We start from the raw sequence: 19,981 nt of genomic DNA, 5'->3' as shown, positions 1-19,981 counted from the left end.
AAGAGGTTGTTTTTTAACAAAACCTGCAGAGAAAACTTGCACATGTGTGCTTGCATGCACACGTGTGTGTGTCTGTGTGTGTTTCTTACTAAACAAGCATAAATGAAACTTTTTTTTTGACTCTGATATATCATGGTGTTTCTTTGGTCCACAGCAGCACCAACATTGTGAGGCAGAAGGGCCCATTTATGAAAGCAGCACTGACTTTTCCAGATTCTGCTGGGACGGAGACTGGTGGCTCTTCTGAAGGGCCTCATTGTATGGAAACATGATTCAGCTTTGACTTTCATGCTCTAGGAACCACTGGAGATCAGAAATAATTTAGTTCTATTAGATAATTAGATTCTCAGGTCAACTTTCTTGTTCAAACAATAAGCCCAGCACCCAAAGCCTGAAGGGTTTCTTACCTTGGATCACCAAAGAGGCTTTTTGCACAAGCATTCCTGCCTCATTCTGTGCAAGGCAGCTGAATTCCCCTTGGGACCCGCCACTAAGATTTGCAACCTGGAGAATCTGTCCAGCTGCCAATATATGATATGTCAGTCCTGGGACAGTGGCAATTGGCTGACCACCATGGAACCAGGTGATATTTGGGGTAGGATGACCTTTGATGGGACAGCCTAGAAGGAGAAGAGAAGAGAGAGAAGCCATTAATAAAGCCAAGAGGGACATATTCCTGACAAGTTCTTTTAGTGTCTCTGTGGCTCTAGAAGCCATACATGCAGTGTAGCCCCCTTACCGGTGGCATTTTTCTTTTGCTTGCTATTTCCAAGCAAATAGATGTTTTTATTCTCTGGAATTCTGGGAAGGTGACTATTATTCATTCAATTAAGTAAAAATTCTCAGAGAATACAAACTGCTTATTTCTATGTCCTTGTAACTAACCTTTAAAAAATGAAGCAGTTAATATTCACTCATTGAAAAAATTTTCAAGTTAATTAGTTCCTACACTGATTTTCTACTGGAAGAAATCACTTCTTCAAATGTAGTGAGTTGGAAAAGATGCTACATAGTAACCAATTAATCAATTTAATTGGTAAAAGTCTAGTATCTGCTACCATTTTACTCTTTATGTGATTTTCAAGCCAAAATTTTTTAACAGACTCTAGGAAAGCAATTGTAAACACCAATTTCATTTTTCTATCAGTCAAGAACCTTGGCCTTCTAACAGCTCTTACCAAGCCTGCATTTGGACATGTATGATATTCTAATTATCTACATAGTCATTAAACATACTTTGATACATTAAAATTCCAAAATATTAAGCTTAGATATTATGTCTACTCAAGCTTTTGTAGCATAGAATTATTAAAGTAAACTGGTTGCTACTGTGAGAAAAACCTAATTTTCTTTAAATTCAGAGTACTCGCTGAATTTGCTGTTGTGTCCTCAACAACTTAGCTTCTAAAGAAAATTTATTTAGAAGCTCAAAACACATGGTAAACCAGTCAAAATTAAAGGTACTGGCAGTTTTCCCTCAATTTAGTTACAGAAGTAACGATTTTGCACCTACTGTTCTGGGGATAGATAAGACAGTGATGGTTATCTTCCTTCTTGCAAGGAGATCCTAGCTGGTATTGAATAAGAAACAAAGCACACTAATAAAACTGAGATGTAAGGCAGAAAATGATGAGATCTGTGAGACAAGAGAATGGCCACCTGCAATGGCTACCTATGGATCTGTAAGAGAAGGAATTTTCCAATGTTGTCTTCTTTTCTATTCCGGGGTCAACACTATTAGAATTTATAGTAGGATGCAGAGCTAACACAGGGAAGGTCCTTAGAGATGATCTAGCCTACATGCCAGAGGAGGAAACTGAGGCCCAACGATGTTAAGATACTTTCCCATGATTAAGTGGCAGCCTTTCTGATTCCTTGCCTTGTGCTCTTTCCTTTCTATCTGCCACTTGTATAGCTGCACACCAGCAAATTACTTAGCCTCCCTGTTATCTCTTTCCTTTGTCTGCTCATTCCTTTTGTCTCCTAATGCCCTAATTTCATATATACATATATACATATACACACACACTTTGAAAAAGGGCCCTGGAAAAATAACGCTGTAATTGACTGTATGAAGTTCAGGATGGGATACCACTGTTACAGAACCCAGTTCTTCATTCCTCCCTGTATTGACTCAATTTGCCTTGTAACTTTGCAGTGGCCTTCCATGATGGGTGGGTTACATGTACTTCCCCACCTCCTGATTTGGGGTTTGGCTATGTGACTACTTTGGCCAATAAAATGAGTCAGATGTTACACTAACAGTGAACAATCTGAAAGAGAAATTAAGAAAACAATTCCATTTATAATATCAAAAAGAATAAAATACTTAAGAATAAATTTAACCAAGGAGATGAAAAACATGTACACTGAAAACAACAAAATGTTGCTAAAAAATTAAAACATAAATAGGATGCTATGTTCATGGTTAGAAAACTTAATATTGTGAAGATGTCAATAACCCCAAGTGAACTACAGATTCAGTGCAGTCCCTATCAACATCTCAATGACTTTTCTTTTTTTTTTTTTGCACAGATATAAAAATTCATCCTAAAGTTTATATGGAATCTCAACAGATACTGAATAGCCAAGACAATCTTGAAAAAGAAGAACAAACTTGGGGTTTTCACACTTCCTGATTTCAAAACTTAGTAGAAAGCTACAGTAATTGAAACGGTATAGTACTGGTAAAAAAGATGTACATTATAGACCAACAGAACAAAATAGAGAGTCCTAAAATAAACTCTTGCTTATGTGGTCAAATGATTTCCAACATGGATGCCAGGACCATTTCATGGTGCTGGGAAAACAAGACATCCACTTGCAAAAAATGAAGTTGTGTATTTACTTTATACCATATAAAAAATTAACTTAAAAGTATAAAACTCTTAAAACACAGGCAAGAGTCTCATGATATGGTATTTGGCAATGATTTCTTGGATATGATACTACACAGTTAACAAAAGAAAAAAATAAACTGGACATCATTAAAATTGAAAGTTTTTGTGTGTTAAAGGACACTGTCACCAGGGTGAATAGGCGACTCACAGAATGGGAGAAAATATTTGCAAATCGTAGATTTGATAAGGGATTAATGTCCAGAATATATAAAGAATTCCTACAACTCAACAATATAAACAGTCAAACTAAAAAAAAAAAAAAAATATGGGCAAAAGACCTAAATAGACATTTCTCCAAAGATTTTAAAATGGCCAATAAGCACATGAACAGATGCTCAATATCACTAATTGTTACAGAAATGCAAATCAAAACCACAATGAGCTACACATCACATCCAGTAGGATCGTTATTAAAAAAAAAAAAAAAAGGAAATACCAGTGTTGAGGAAGATGTGGGGTAAGTAGAATCCTTGTGTATTGCTGGTGGGAATGTACACTGATGCAGCCACTGTGGGACATAGTATGGAGGTTCCTCAAAAAATTAAATGTAGAATTAACCATATGCTCCAGAAATTCCACTTCTGGATATATATAACCAAAGGAATAGAAAACCAGGACTTGAATAGCTATTTGTACACCAATGTTTATAGCGACATTATTCACAATAGCCAAAAGGTGAAAGCATCACAAATGTCCATCAATGGATGAGTAGATGAATGAAGTATGACATGTATGTATGATAGAATATTATTCAGCCTTAAAAAGGAAAGAAATTCTGACATGTGTGACAACGTGGATGAACCATGAACACATTAATGAAAGAAGCCAGACACAAAAGGACAAATATTCTATGATTCCACTTATGTGAGGCACCTAGTGTAGTCAAATTCATGGAAGCAGAAATTAGAATAGTGATTGCCAGGGGCTAGAGGAAGGGGAGCATGGGGAATTGTTTTTTTAATGGGTACAGAGTTTCAGTTTGAGATGATGAAAAAGTTCTGGAGATGGAAAGCGTGATGGTTGCACAATGATGTGAATGTAATTAATGCCACTGAAAACTTAAAAATGTTTAAAATAGTCAATTTTATGTTATGAATATTTAACCACAATAAAGGAAATGAGGCAGATGTGCTGGTATACCAGTTCCAAACCTAAACCTCAAGAGACTGTGTGTTTTTGCTTGTGCTCATGTGCCTTTGCTATCACCAGTAGAAGAACATGCCTCGACTGGCCTGATGATCCCAAGAGGAGGTTGAGAGAAAAGTGGAGAACAGCCAAGTCTCCCCAGCCAAACTCAGTTTAGTTCAGCTGAAGTAAGTAAGATCAGTAAAAATAAATGACTGCTATTTTAAGCCATTGAATCTTATTATTATTATTATTTTTTTAATGTGGTGATAGCTAACTGATACACTTAGGGGGAAGGGAGTTCCAAATTTCTCCTAGCTCTATGAATCCAAGGCTTGGGACAGGGCAAAGTTTCTGCCTGTGTGCTGATCACCTATGTCTTCTTATTCAGATACTTAGGAGGAGCAAGTTCCCTGCACGCTCCCGGTGGCATCTAGGCATCTAATATGTCATGAAGTCTGTGGTACTCACATTATACTCCTGTTATAAAATGGAGGTAAAAATGGCCTTGGGGAGAGGTGTATAGAAATCAGTCTACTGGGGATCTCCTGGGAGCAGCAGTACCGAACTCTCTTCAGTCCCAACTGTAGTCTGGAGTTAGATGCTGATTTCATTTTCTAATAAAAGGCAGGAATACTGTACATTTACTTAGTCAAATAGCATGATTTAAAAAGTGAAGCTTGAAACCAGTATGGCTTTTCAGACTTGCCTAAACAGGCCAATATATGTCTCAATCACATCTGCTTTGAAGGGGGGGAAAAAAAGGTGTCATACATGGTTAAGACGCTGGTTCCAGGAATCATTATGTTTGGTCAGTGGGGACAGAGCCCTGGTGAGGCTGACTATATTCTAAGTTGATAAGTAAGAACTTTGCTATTTCTGAGGAAACATGAGATATTTGGCAAGGAAATCTCTCATATTTAGCCTAATCTTCATTTTCCAACTCCATTAGGATTGATTTTCTGAGAGAGTTTTTAAGCAGAAAAAGGAGCAGTAGCAGCCTCAGGCTGTTTTCTATGGCTGATGAAGTTACTTCTCTGGGAGCCAGGAATCCTAGTCAGCTAAATAGGAGGCCATTTGCATAACAATTTACATTTATAATCTTCCCTCCTTCTTGGAATCAGGGGCCAGAGTGAGCAGCCAGGACATCTCTCTTGGCCCATCTGGGTCTTGAGTCTTGGACATGCTCCCAGGGCCTTCCAGCCTAGTGCTCCCAGTGCGGATGAGATGGGGCAGAGTTCCTTCTAAGGGCAGGCATCAGGGCTGCCATGACATGAAGTTCTTACAACTTGAGAAAGACTCATGAGTAGCAGCAGCGAAGACAGCTGTATGGAGCAGCTGTCTTCCTAGTAATGCCTCTCATTCTGAAACCTATCAGGATACAAATCAGTTTTGTAGAAAGTTTTAAAAAGAAAAGCAATTTTGTCACTCTCGAATGCACTGACACAGATTCATGACTCTCAATTAGAAGCTTAGATTTCAATAGGGTTCTCTGGTTTCATTTTTCTAATCTGTAAATGAGAGTTTTGACTGAGTGAACGGTTTTATAATTGATAGTTTCCTGGGTCCCTACGGGGCTGCAGAGGTACCTGGGGAGGGGCCTTTGAGAGGAAATCAGCATAAGGTGGGGCTCTGGGGATTCTATTTCCTTTTCAATAATAAACGAATATATTGGGCTTCTGCATAAGAAGATTCCACAATTAATAACCACTGAATTAGATAACTTTAAGGTCCTTTTAAGGTACCTAGATTTCCCAACATCATTTCAAACTCAGCATCCTCACTCTTCTTCCTGCTCCCCAATAGCCAAGTACCAAGGGTAAAATAGACTATTCAATCTATATGGCTTAGATCATTGTGTAGTGATACTGAACTATGCCAATGAAAAGCTCATGGAAGAGATTTTACATATGAAAGTTATTGAGGATTAAGGTAAACTGAGGGGTGCCTGGGTGGCTTAGTTGGTTAAGGTAAGTCAGGAAGAGAAGCTATTGCTTATCTCCACCCCTGGAGATGGATGAGTTTAGTTTTAAGCATTTAAAGGTTGTGATGGAACCAGAGTACAGAAAAATCCATCAAGATGATGGAGATAAAAATGGAAGTCTGATATTTGCTACAAATTTGGGGAACCAATTTCATACATGTGTGTGGAGAAAGTCTTCAATGAAAAGAGATCAAACCTCAGGACAAAACAGTGGGAGAATTCTAGCATTCAGTGATTGAAGACTAATGAGGCGGTATTAAAGAAGTCTGAGAAGAAATGGTGTGAGAGGACAAAAATTGAGACAATGTGATATCATGGAAATCCAGAGAGGAGAGAGATTACAGAAACTAGTTGTTAGAAAATAAGTGATTAGTAAGAATATGTGTAATGAATGAATGGCTTCATTTGTTTACAAAAATAACTAAATAAACAAACATTTTCCCCACAATCGCTCCACTCCCTGCTCAGGCAATAGGTAAATTCATCCTCACTCATGTTTGAATGATCAAACTTCCAAGTTAATAGAATCAGAAATAAAAGTGTATGATCAAAATATCCTATTCAATGCTATGCACACCCATGTATTGAATTTAAGAGAAAATTTACCTCTGGGTCTTCAATCTTTAGAAGCAGACCAACATCTGGGTTATTAAAAAGATGAAAAACTAAAGAGGGTGAATGGGAATGTTTCAAATGTAGCAAAACAAGAACAGAGTAGATCTCGGCCAGAAAACTCTTCAAACAACTTGACTGGGGATTCTAGCTTCCAGTAATGGTGAATAACTTGGTTGGACTAACCTTCCTGCAAATAGCAATCATAAAATCTAAACAATAACCACGACAACCCCCATTAAACAACTCTTTGAAAGCAATGAAGAGTAACCAAAAGCAGTGACAGAAACAGGAGGGTAATCTATCCTAGAAATTCAGGAATTGCAACAAGTGTGATTTGCCAGCTTGTAGCTTGCTACCTGAGCAAATTCCTCAAAGCTCATGTGGTCCAGAGAGGTGGCTTGACATGTCAGAGGACAGAGTCTGGGGGTTGTTAGAACAGCTGAAAAGTTAAGGGAAAAATCCAGGAAGAGTCACGGTGGGGATAAACCTCAAAATCTACATAAATCCTGTCCAAATTCTTAGTATACAAACCCCAGGGGACCCAGCAAAAGAACAGCAGCTAGAAGCTGAAAGAACAGAGTAGAAAATTCACTTGGTGTTCACTGCAAGGAAGACGGAGGTTGGAATTTGAGTCTAACAAAGTTAACTGTCCACCAGAACAAGAATGAACACTCTTCTGGGGAACATAACAGAATCCAGAGTCTCTACAATATACCATTTATAATGCTCAGTATATAATAAAAACTATTAGACAAGAAGAAATGTGACCCATAGTCAAACAGCAATTTCTCTCAGGATTGCATGAATTGTGAGATGCAAATGTTTCAGTGAGTAGACAATGATTTTAAGCAACTATTATAAATATGTTAAAAGACTTAAAGGAAAATACACTCATAATAAATGAATACATAAAGTATCTCAGTGGAGAAGTAGAAACTATAAAGATAAATTTCAGAGCTGAAATGTATAAAACATGAAATAAGAAATTCATCAGATGGGCTCCAACAGAAAGTTGGAGATGGAATGAGTCAGTAAACTTAAAGCCTTAAAGAGTATACTAGTTTTCTAAGGCTGCCATAACAAGGTACCACCAACTGGGTGACTTAAAAAATGGAAATTTATTGTCTCACAGTTTTGGAGGCTAGAAGTCTGAGATCAAAGTGTCAACAGTATTAGTTCCTTCTGATGGCTGTGAGGAATAATCTGTTTTACCCCTCTCTTCTAGCTTCTTGTGGTTTGCTGGCAGTCTTTGGTGTTCCTTGGCTTATAGATGCATCACTCCATGCTTTCATGTTCACATGGAGTTTTCTCTTGAGTGTCTCTGTGTCTAAATTTCCCCTTTTTGTAAGTCATGTTAGATTAGAACCCACTCTAATGACCTCATCTTAACTTCATCATCTTCAAAGACCTTATTTCTAAATAAGGTCACATTTACGGGCTTATAAGGTACAAAGGGTTTGGAATCTCAATATCATTTGGGGGCACATAATTCAACCCATAACAGAGAACTATCCCAAGCAGAGCACAGCAGTCTGAATGAATTGATGAGATAAAGAATACAGTTCAAAGAGGCTCAGGCAGCTAGATGTTGTTGAGAATTTTGGAGATGAGAGTGCTACATAGAAAAAGAGCTCCAGAAATCTGCATAAATTCATCCTGACAATCTGCTCAATTAAAGATATAATGCATAACTCTATAAGGCTGAGCAAAGACCAACTAAGGAGTTGTGAGTCTAATAGTTCCCAAAGCTCAAATAGGGCTGGGAGACCTTGAAATTCTGACAAGCCAGATTGGAATATCCTTGTTGATCATCTGGAGTATTCAACAGAAACCCTACAAGGGGCTACAATAAAGACTACTCTAGAGGTGTCTTAATAATGCTTAAATTAAAAAGAAAGTCAAAATTAAACATTGAATAACTGTTTAACAGAAGAAAATCCAACAATCTCTAGAAGACAATAAAATCCAGATACCTACTTACACAAAATTTACACCATCCAGCACTCAATCAAATGTTAACTGATAAGTCTAGAAGCAGGAAATCTGATCCATAACCAAGACAAATTCAGTCAGTGGAAACAAATCTAGAAATTTTAGGGATTACAGAATTACCAGACAAGGATATTAAAGTAGAATGTTAAAAATATGTTAAGTATTTAAAGGAAAACATGCAGATAAGAATAGAAGGTATAAAAAGAATCAAATGAACTTCTAGAAATGAAACATACACCTTATGAAGAATTCACTAGATACAATTTAAATCCTAGAGAAAAAAATTTGTGAAATTGACGATGCAGGAATTGATAATTGCCAGAGTGAAGCAAAGAGAGAAAGAAAACTGAAAAAAATATCACATGTTCAAAAACATATGTCAGACAAGGATATAGTTAGACATGTGTATCTGTCAAAAATATAAATGTCAAAAATGTACGGTTAAGATTTGAACATTTTAATGTATGTATATTTCACTTAAAGAATAATTAATTGGGGGGGAGAGGTAGAAGTACAAGTGAAACAGAAATGGCTGCACGTTTATTGATGCTGGGTGATGAGTGTTGTTTACTTTGCATATATGCAAAATTACCCCTAATAAAAAGGAAAAAAACACATATTTCTGTTGTCTAAATCATCGATCAGCATGAGCAACTCAGCGTCCAGAGTTGCTTTTCTTTTTTTAATTTATTTTTGAGAGACAGAGAGAGACCAGAGCACGAGTGGGGGGGGGCAGAGAGGGAGGGAGACAGAATCGGAAGCAGGCTTCAGGCTCTGAGCTGTCAACACAGAGCCCGACGCAGGGCTCGAACCCACGAACTGTGAGATCATGACCCGAGCTGAAGTCTAACGCTCAACTGACTGAGTCACCCAGGTGCCCCCCAAAGAGTTGCTTTTCACATATTCTGCTCATTCTATGTTTTTTCTGTAAGGGTTTAACACATTAAAAAATTTACTGTTCCAGCCGCTACTTTCAGATCTTTCCTCAAACGCTTTATAACCTGCCCAACTTACAAATTCCTGCTCATAGGTTCACCTTCGTTCATTTAGCCCTGTTGAAGTCAGAGGTCACTTTCATTTGTACTTCTATCACCCTTGATTCCCACAACTTTGGTTCAGTTGCTCTGTATGGCAGAAAGTGCTAGTGATCCTATCATAACTGTCCTTTCCTTGGAGTAAAAGAACCCCTGAATTTCAGTTAGGGAGACATTTCCCATCCCCCTTTGCAATAAGGTATAGGACATATGATTGCCTTCGGTGAAATGAGGGGGAAAGTGATGTATACACTGCCTGGGACATGTCTTTAAAAGAAAAGTGCTTGCTCTTGTTCCCCCTTCCTCTATCCTTCATGTATGTGGAGTGAATCATCTTGGCCCAGGTGTTGGATGTCCCAGTGATAGGAGTGTAAATTTTTTTTTTTGGTCTGGGTCCCTAGATGACATGGTAGGTTGTCAGACCATCTTTGGAATGCCTTCCTCTGGACTGCCAAGTGAGATAGAAATACACTCCTGTCCTGCTGACTGTGATTTTTGGCTCTTTGTTATAGGTTGTTGAACGCATATCCTAACTATGACAGTCCTAAATATTCTTTCCTTTACAGGGCCACTGTCCTGCTATATAGGTTATTGTGTTTTCCTTCACATCTGTACAGTGACCAGAGAGAACGTACTTCTAGTAAGTGTGACTACTCACCATGCATTGAAAATGGTATTAGGGAAGTCTGCTTTCAAAGGTAAAGGGAAAGTCAAGACCAAAATAAACTAATTATAACTAAAGCCAATGAACAAAATTTCTGGCCATCTGCCTTTTCCATCACTAATCTGTCTTTCAATGCTTTTCTCATTCTCTTTAAAGACTTACTTTGTATCCAGAAGTGGTATCCTCCCCAGAACACGTGTGATGCAGGCCTCTGTGCTTTTATGTACATATTTATGTGCATGTCTCTATGCGTACACAGTGGTCTCTGAGGTTTGCCCACCGCAATAGTCAAAATAAGAAATCTAACATGAATTCCCACAGTGTATGTTCCCAGTGAATAATTATCCATGTTTCACTGCTAATGAGAAAACCTGGCTTGTAACGGGTTCCTTTCTGTCACGGACATTTCTCATTTGCTAAAGTAAAAGAGGTATCAATCATTTTTTGAAGGTGAGCAATCTCTCTGTGTGCCATTTTACAAGGACACCAAAATCATGGGCTAACGTGTTCCACACCTCCAGAGAGACCACGTAATGAACCACTCCCCTGCCCCCTCTGATTCAGTGAGGATGTTGACAATGTTTCATGCAGTGGCTAGCATCTCCTTTTCTGTTTCCCTCCCGGACACATGAACGTTGACCATTTCTGTCCTCCCGACTGCAACGCCTACGCCAGGAAACAGTCAATCAGCAGGGAATGACAGTGCTCTCTTTCCTCAGACCTCCGTTATTACAGGTCTTGAGTTGGTTAGGTGTCTGAGGAGGAAGCAGTGCTTGGGAAGCCTGCCTAGCTAATGAGAGTTCTGGCAGCAGAAAGCCTCTCTCTATCAATCCTTTTCAACCAGTGAAAGAAAATATTGCCTTTAGGCCTCCATTCCTAGGTCTACTGTGGCTCTAAATTGAGCCAAAGCCAGGTGTGATTCATACATGTGTGAGGGTTTTTCCTCCTAGTTTCACCTACTATTTTTTTTTTAAAATACATTAAATGGAGAGTGATAAAAGTTTAGAATGAGGGAGAGGTGCACAGTAAGAAAATCAAATTAAATATGAAATTGCATCCTCTGGGAGTCCGTTTAGCTGTAACCTGCCACTAGTTGACATCCCTGATTAAGTCAAATTGACCTCACTGACTTTCTTCATCTTTGTCTATTTCACATTGGTTTCTGCAACTGAAGTAGCCCCACTCAGGGAAACAGGTTGATTCAACAGACGAGGAAAACATGGGGGAAGAAAACTGGGAGGCCTGGTGGCCCTGGCTTCCACTTCCTTGCACCCTTTGGAAGATGCTGGTTTACCTTAAAGATGGGGAGATAGGACTGCCTTTGAGGCACCTGTCTAGAACGAAGCTCTGAACTCATGATGGTCATTACTTAGTGGATATTTTCATTGAATTGAAGGGCTGGAAACCAGTAGGATTTCTGGTCAGCTGAGAGAGAGGCAAGCAGCTCGATTTATGGGCTTCCTTGTAGGATGGATGAAGCCAACTCGGGCATTTGTCAGCTGCTCATCACCTGAGGGAGACACATATCCAGAGTTGAATTCCATGAGCTCTTAGCCTTCATGAGAAGAAGGCAAGAGTTCAGGGTGCAAATTCTTCCATCTCTCCTCCCTCGGCAGCCAAATAGTTCAGAAAAAGGCACCTGAGCTTGATAAACCAATTGTATAGAGCAAAAACTGAAATAGACTGAAAGAGGCCCAGAAGAAACAATGGTTTGAAAATGGAAGACACGGTCTAAAAGAGGAGGAGAAAAAAGTAGTGCTCTGGAGGGTTTCATTTATTTAACCACTATCTAAAGGCAAAGAAAGCTGTGGCAGATTAGGACGTGCTGTGTAAAAATATTAAAGACGTGGCATTATTACTTCATGAGCTGGCTCTGGGCCTGTCAGCATTTCCATTATAATCCTGTATTTTTCACGGAGTTAAAACTTACTATAAAAATGATGTGTGCTGGGATGAAACTTGGCACTTGGTGGAGTCAGTCTGGGAGTCCTTTCCTTAATTTAATTTTACAAAACTGGAAAATGCTCAGCCATTTAAATTTATGGAGGGATCTCCATGCTGCGCGTGGTATACGGTGCGCACTGGCCTCACTCTAAGGCCGTGGGGTGATGGACGAGAACAGAGAGGCTGCCTCGCCACATTTTCTGGCTGCTCCTTTCAGGTTTGGTGTTCCCTGGAGTTTGAGAGATGGTCTCTAAAGCAGCATAGAATGGGTGGGAACTGGCACCAGGCAGTAGGCTGAAAGACATGATTAATTCATATCGGAAAAAACTCAGTTCCTTACTCCCCATTTGTCAGCTGGACCCCAGAAGGCTGTGGGGGAAGACACACAACTTTAATTTTCACTCCGATTTTTGGGACCTCCCAATAAGCTGGTCGAATAAGCAGGCCAAGACTATTCCCATGTACATTTGCCCAAAGAAAACTAACTTTAAAACATTCCTGGAAGAAAAGGAACTATACAAGCCCATTTTCCATTCCCCAAATGTCTTTTTACCCCTAGGGCAGGCTTTGGGTTTCCACTGGCAGGGGGTATGCTAATGTCTCCATGCTCTTGGGCATCTGGTACAAGAACTTGATATATTTCTCAGCATGAAAAGTAGCTCCGTCCAGATTTATGACTTGATTAAAGCCTTGCCTTCTCCAAAATGGTTTGGTTATTGCTTGGCTACTGCCCTCAGCCAGTACCTTAGGATCTGATTATTCTCTTACAGGTAAGGAAGGTGATTGCCATTTATGATGTCCATACGTACAGAGTCTCAGTATGAAAATATAATTGCATTGTCTAAGTTAGAGTTTGGCACTGCTGAACAACATGCTTATCCAGGGTTGACTGGGCTACCTGGGGGTGGGGGTTTGGAAACTGGTCCAATTTCCTTAAATTCACATTAGTGTTGACGGGGATTGAAACTATCTAAAGTGGATAATACACAGAGTTCCCATGTGTCCTTCTCTGCCAGCAGGCTCTTGGCATGAAACGCACCTTTAAAAACACATCAGCATTTTTTTAAAGTTTCAAATTTCTGGGTTTATAAGTCCCTGGTTGACTCTACCCTCAGGCTGCTGGCAGGTGCTACCAGGCCTGCAGGAGGAAAGACTGGGGTGACCCCAGAGGAGGCCTGGCTGGAGGCTGTCTGGAGCAGAGGAAGGGAGTTTCAGTCCACTGATGAGATGGCCTTTTAATGAAGCCCAGAATGTGGATCTTGCTTGGGCCATACCATACTTTTGAGGAGGGTCCCACGTCTGAATCCCCCTCTCTGTGTGTGTTTAAAGGTTACACCCACCAAGTCTAGATTGTGTAAGGAATGAGACTGATATTTCACATTTGGCCCAAATGGGGACAATATTTCAGGGCTTTCAAGAAGTCCTCTGTAATAATCTAGGTGCTACTGCTGTGAGAAATGATGGTTTCAGACTCTATGAATATTCTCTTCCCTTGCGGAATATAGCCGTCCTCACCCCCTCACGCCAGCCAACGGAGAGGCCAGCTAGAAAACATCCAGATTAGGCTGGGGAAAAAAACAAAAGCCAGCAGCAGCTCAGAGCCAACATGCCTTCGTGAACTCAGCCTAGGTTTGGCTCGCTTATGGGCCAGAGTCTTTGCAAAATAAATAAAAACCCACACACGCAAGAAAAGAGCCTTCGCTCACAGCCCCGTACACACCCCATTTCAGTTCTCCTCTGCTGAACCAAAGCCACAGAACAGCAGTGGATGTGAAGAATGGCTAATATTCATAGCAGGTATCCTCAGAGGCCTGACTGGGGCACACCACAGAGTTCAGCGGCAAGTCACAGGAAGGAGTAACTGCTGACGAGGGATTCCAGGGTGAGCGGTAGGGGTGGGGCTGCTGGGGGAGCATTTCCAGGGTGAGTGGTAGGGGTGGGGCTGCTGGGGGAGCATGAAGACCTTGCCTGAATTTATTATTCCCACATAAGCCTCCTGGGTCTTGAGACTCCAGAAACTCCTCAACAAAGTAAAGAAAATAATAAACAATGTGACTGAGGTGAATAAGGGGAGGGTTAAGCAGGCGGGCTGAAGCAGGGATGCGAGCCATGTGGAGGGAGAAAGGAGAGAGTTGGGAGGGATTTGGTGGTGAGTGTTTGCAAGAATGCTGCTGGCTAACTCTGCTGGTGTCATAATATGTTCTGGCAGGTGATGTCTGGCCTTTGGCAGCCAAGCCGGAAGAGTGTGTAGTTTGTGAAGGGCCCAGAAATAGAGGTGTCCTATGAAGAGGAGGTCAGAAACCTACAACCCTGACTGAAAAAGCCATCACGGAAATGGGACACGGATCTAAAGAGCAGAGAGTGGCTGTCCAAATGCCTGCTTTTTGTCTGGCAACATACATTTCTGATACTGATTTGTTTTGGATTCTAATCCTCGTTGCGTTTGGTTCTCAGATCTGCCTTGGTCCTCTACAGTGCAGAGACTCCCTTGGAACATTTAGTGTGCTCCCTGGTGATTTAAGGTTGAGGTGGTAAGTTCAGACCCTCGGGGCAAATCTGACCTTGGAAAGAATCACCTGGACTTAGAGACCCTAAAACCAATGCAGTCTCCTTAGGGAACTTGGGATTCTAGGCAAAGTAGCCCTGAGTGAGGCAGAGGGCATGATGCTTTGCTGGGAACAGAGAACTTATTGATTGAATTCATTCTTTATGGGCTTTCCTATTCTCCAAGCACTCACATCAGGTGAAAGTAGAGGGTCTAGAATGGGAGAGGAAACAGGGCTATTTGCCTAATCTCTATACAACTGCTGGAAGTGAGAACTAATGTTCCCACTGAGCTTCTCAAAGGCCTTCCAAGGACAGTAGAGATATGAAAGGCTAAAGATCCAGGCTTGGGGAGAGCAAAAACACGTACCATGGGGATAGGTAATGCCTGTTATTCAGTAACCTCACCCGGTACCTACACTCCACGTTAAAAGGTGCAATTAGCATTCCACTACTGTTTGGCTCCTAGAGCTTTCTAAAGACTAAAGCTGGGAAATACCAGGAAATAGGGAAAGAAATAACTCTTCCTATAGTAAGGAGACTTTTTTTTCTCCTAAAATGCATTTTTGGATTATGATTTTGCAGGGTTGGACTGAAAGAGAAGTGTTTACAATAAGGTGCCCACACATTGCTATCTCTTTGTCAAAATAATTTCTTAAAAACTAAGCAGTAGAAAGATCTTTTTGTCATTGTTGATAAGAAAGTCTAGAGCGAGAGTGGGCAATTTTTTTTTTTAAAGGCCGCCCAATACATATTTTGGACTTTGTGGTCCATATGGTCTCTGTCACAACTACTCAACTCTGCCACTATAACTTGAAAGCAGCCACAGACAATAAATAAATGAAAAGGGAATTAAATGGGCATAGCTGTGCCCAACTAAAACCTCAATTACAAATAGGTGGTAGCCTAGACTTGGCCGAAGGGCCAACTCTGGTCTAGCGTATGAGATTAGAGTTTCTGTATGCTAAGAACCACACAGTGTAGTAAAACCACTAAATGCCTGTGCAGGATGTATTTTTACCTGTACAGACAACTGCCATTTTCACAAGAGAATAAAGATGAATTCAATACCTTCTTTGCTATGTAACAGGCTCAATTAATTGTTTTAAAGAAAATCCAGTGCATGGTCATTATAGGTTAGAAGTTCAGATAAATATAAGAATAAAATAATCCTGGGGCGCCTGGATGGCTTGGTTGGTTAAACACCTGACCCTTGATTTCAGCTTAGGTCATGATCTCACAGTTTATGAGACTGAACCCCGGGTCGGGCTCCATGCTAACAGCAAGGAACCTGCTTGGGATTTTCTCTCTCCCTCTCTCTGCCCATCCCACGCTTGTGCTCTCTCTCTAAAATAAATAAATATTAAAAAAAAAAGAATAAAACAATCCTAATCGTATGAATGTTGTTTCTTCTAATCATACATGTGCACATATATCACTGAATAGGTTGATAAATCTCAGTCTCATCAATGAATATAGGTCTACATCTTTCTTTCAAATTGCTGCTTAAGATTCTATGTGTGAATGCATCAGAACTTTTGTTTAATCAATTCTCTATACATAATTACGTTGTTTCCAATTTTCCATTAATATAAACTAAGGTATAATAACTTTCTTAGTATATATAATCTTTGCATCCAGATATCTCTTAGGTTACATTACTGAGGTAGCATTGCTAGATCAATAAGCATCATTTAAAAATATATTGCCTCCAGAAATGTTATTCTAATTTATGCCTTGGGCAACAATGGATGACAGTAAATGCCAACTGATTATTGGATATTGTGGTTGGTAGGTAGAATAATGATCTTCCAAGGATAATCACATCCTAATCCCTGAAACCTATGAATATGTTACCTTGCATGGCAAAAGAGGCTTTGCAGATGTGATTAAGAAAGGATCTTGAAAGGATCGTGAAAGGGAAGATTATCCTGGATTATTCAGGTGGGCACAATGTAATCATAAGAGTCCTTATAATGGGAAAGGAAGTGGGCCAAAGTCAGAGAGAGATGTGAGGAAGTTGCTAGATGTTGGCCTTGCAGATAGAAGAGGGCCAAAGGATGTAAGTAACTTCTAGGTGCTGGAATAGGTAAAGAAATGGATTTTCCTATAGAGACTCCAGAAGGAACACAGCCTGGCTGATCTTGATTTTAGTCAAATAAGACCCATTTCAGACTTCTGGCCTCTACAACCATAAAAGAATAAATTTGTGTTGTTTTAAGCCACTAAATTTGGGGAAATTTGTTATAGCAGCAATAGGAAACTAATACAGATTTTGTAAATGTTTTTCATCTTTGCCAATCTCCTATTTAATTAATATTGTCTAATTATTATTTGCATTTATTTACTAGTAAGATTGAATCTATTTTTGAGCTTTTAATGTATAGCAAGTCGTTAGTGTTGCTGGGTCATGGGTATCTTTGAGAATCTGAAGAAAGTTTTATTAGAGAAAAGTAGGTTTGCACATATGCTAGGGAGCTTACAGCCTCTTAAAGCTCATGGTCCCCAGGATAAGAGCTTCTAAAAAAAAAAATAAAATAAAAAAATTAGACTTAGAGAGCAGGGCTGGAAAAGGTACCAATGATAGCATTCTCTTATTCAAATCCAGAAACATAAAACATGCTAGTACTCCCTGGCTACATAAGACTTGATGTTATAAAAAGTGCCTGGCTTAGAGGGTGGTCACCAGTGATCTGGCCAAGCAGATCCTTCCTGCAACACAGAATACAAAGACAAGGTACTGTCCAGAGCCCCCTTTTGTTCTCTACCTGTTTTACCCTCTAGCTTTCAAGCCTGGAAGCAATTTGGTTTCTGTTCAGAAATTCTTACACCAGCCATTTCTTTCCGTTTTCCCCTCTTAAACAATTAAGTCTAAAAGCCACCAGGTGAAGCCAAAGAAGGCAGCAGCATTCATAGGGAGGAGGTGGGAAGTCATGGTAGACCAGAGTGGGGCACTAGGCCTGAGCAGGGTGAAAAGGGCATCTACCTGAGGATTGTGGTGATGGCTTGGTGAGGGGTGTCAGACCCTGAGTGGGATAAAGACCACAACTGTGGGGGGTAGAGACAGTGGTGATAGATTATACTGAGAGGGTTTGATTAAATAAGTATATATATTAAGGGTAGTGGGAGACGGATAATTGCAAATATTGAAAGGGTAAAAAACAGAATAAATACTGTGGTGTTGGACAATAGTTGGAGATGTAAGGAAGGACTCATGAATCCCAATATACAGACATAGAAATAAAACAAATGTGTTTGCACGTGTGTATATGTATAGATAGATAGACAGACAGGTAGACAGTTTTCATTTCTCTGCACTGAGAAGGACTGAGAGCAGTGATACTCCAGAAGCAATGAACAGACCTGGGTCAGAGATCTGGGTTTCTAAATATCAATTCTCCAAGGCTAGAGCAGGTAAATTTCAAGATGAGACAGAGAGTAAGAAATTATCAAAGATTCATATGGACATATCAAAGGGTACAGGAATCACCTTAAAGAGGCTCTAAATGACTGAATCTGAGAAATTTCTTGCATAAAAGTAAAACAGGTTAGCAATAGATTATAGCCCATTCAATAAGACAGGAATCTGTGAGTCCATGCAGATATAAATAAGTAAATGAATCAATTGAGTATTAAATGAGGAACAGAATATTTAACATAGTCTCAAAGCATCTCTTCACAAAATACATATTACAAGGGCAAAAAGGGAAACTTTAGAATGAAAAAGCCTGGCAGATACCACCTGAAACAAGTGACTGGAATTAACATGAACTGTAGTGGTACAATGGCAATCATGATCATGTGATCGGGTGTAATGGGAAGAGTTCAGCATCACTTCTGTGATGTTTCTGCCAGAGATGCATAACTTGAATCTAATCATGAGGAAACCTGAGATAAATCCAAATTGAGGAACATATTTTAAAATAACAGTCCCATAATCTTCAAAATGGTTAAGGTCATGAAAGTCAAGGGAGCCTGAGGAGCTGTTCCAGATTGAAGAAGACTTAAGAGCCATGAAAACTAAATGCAGCATGGGATTCGGGACAGATTCTTTTGCTGTTAAGGACATTATTGGGACAACTGCCACAACGTGAAGGAAATGTACACTGGGTGATGGGGTATTGTGCTGTCAACTCATTCGGACCAGGTAGAAAAAATTCTTTATGTTATACTTCCAACTTTTTTTGTGAAATGGAGATTATGTCAAAATAACAGTATGGTAATGAAAAAAGCAATTCTTATACCAAATCAAGAAATAGAACAACAGGTGTGGGAGAAAAACCTTCTCTATCTGCCAAGGCCTTAGGATTTACAGGACTGGGGGATTGATAAACACCAGCACCCAAAGCAGTAAAATTGCTGACGGTTGAGAACATGGGGTTGTTGGAGCTTCATTTCTCATACGTTTCATCAGATTTTAAGTACTTTTAAAGATTTGAGGAAAAATAGCAGCATTTGAGTAAAACAAAGTTATTATGTTACAGGTTTTATCTGTAGTGTTTAATGGATAAATAGACATTTTCAGAGGACAATCTGGGTGGAGAAAGGAGGGAAAATCCTTCAAAAGTCATGGAATGGGATGTGTTTTTTGCTTTATTGAATATAAAAAGCTTATAGTTAAAAGTTTGTAAAGACTTCTAAACAAAAGTTTTGTTTTATTTTTGCCTCCAATTTCACTTTGTATCATATTTTCTCTCTAACTCCACCATTTTATGAATGATTTCAGTGTGCTTAGAAGAAGAATCTTCCCCCAAATCTCGAGGCCCTCTCTATGTTCCTGACTTACATTCGGAGCTAACTGTGATGAGTCACTCCCTGAAGCATGGCTTTGAGCAAGGATCTGAGATACCGCAAAAGTTCATTAAAGTTGAGAATAGCAGGATTACAAGGAAAATAATTAAGAGGGGGTGCAGTCTTTATTGTTCATATAGGAACACTGTGGTCATTTTCTTCTGGGCCTAAATTCTTCTCCTGGGCTCAGGAAGCTGGCAGGACAACAGACAAGCTTGTGCCGGCTTCTCTCTGTTGATACCATTTCAGAGAGTCACACATTAGACACGACGGTCCCTGCCATGCTCCAGAAAGGGCCTTGAATGAATTTTTGGTCTTATCCCCTGGCAACAAAAGACACAGGGAGCTCATTATTTCTGAGCTGGCACTGCCTGCAGAGAAATGGAAA

General features: G+C 39.8%; 1 protein-coding gene across 1 annotated transcript in view; it reads right to left on the bottom strand.

Annotated features, from left to right (window-relative positions):
- Positions 1–19,981, bottom strand: part of ADAMTSL1 (ADAMTS like 1) — a 376,924-nt gene that overhangs the window by 33,560 nt on the left and 323,383 nt on the right. The window contains exon 24 of the mRNA XM_007098528.3: positions 408–620. Coding sequence (XP_007098590.2) covers positions 408–620 — 213 coding nt within the window. The remainder of the gene's footprint in view (positions 1–407; positions 621–19,981) is intronic.

Source organism: Panthera tigris, chromosome D4, assembly GCF_018350195.1.
Source record: "Panthera tigris isolate Pti1 chromosome D4, P.tigris_Pti1_mat1.1, whole genome shotgun sequence".
In the NCBI taxonomy this organism is placed as follows: Eukaryota; Metazoa; Chordata; class Mammalia; order Carnivora; family Felidae; genus Panthera; species Panthera tigris.
This window is presented reverse-complemented; position numbering and strand designations above follow the sequence as displayed.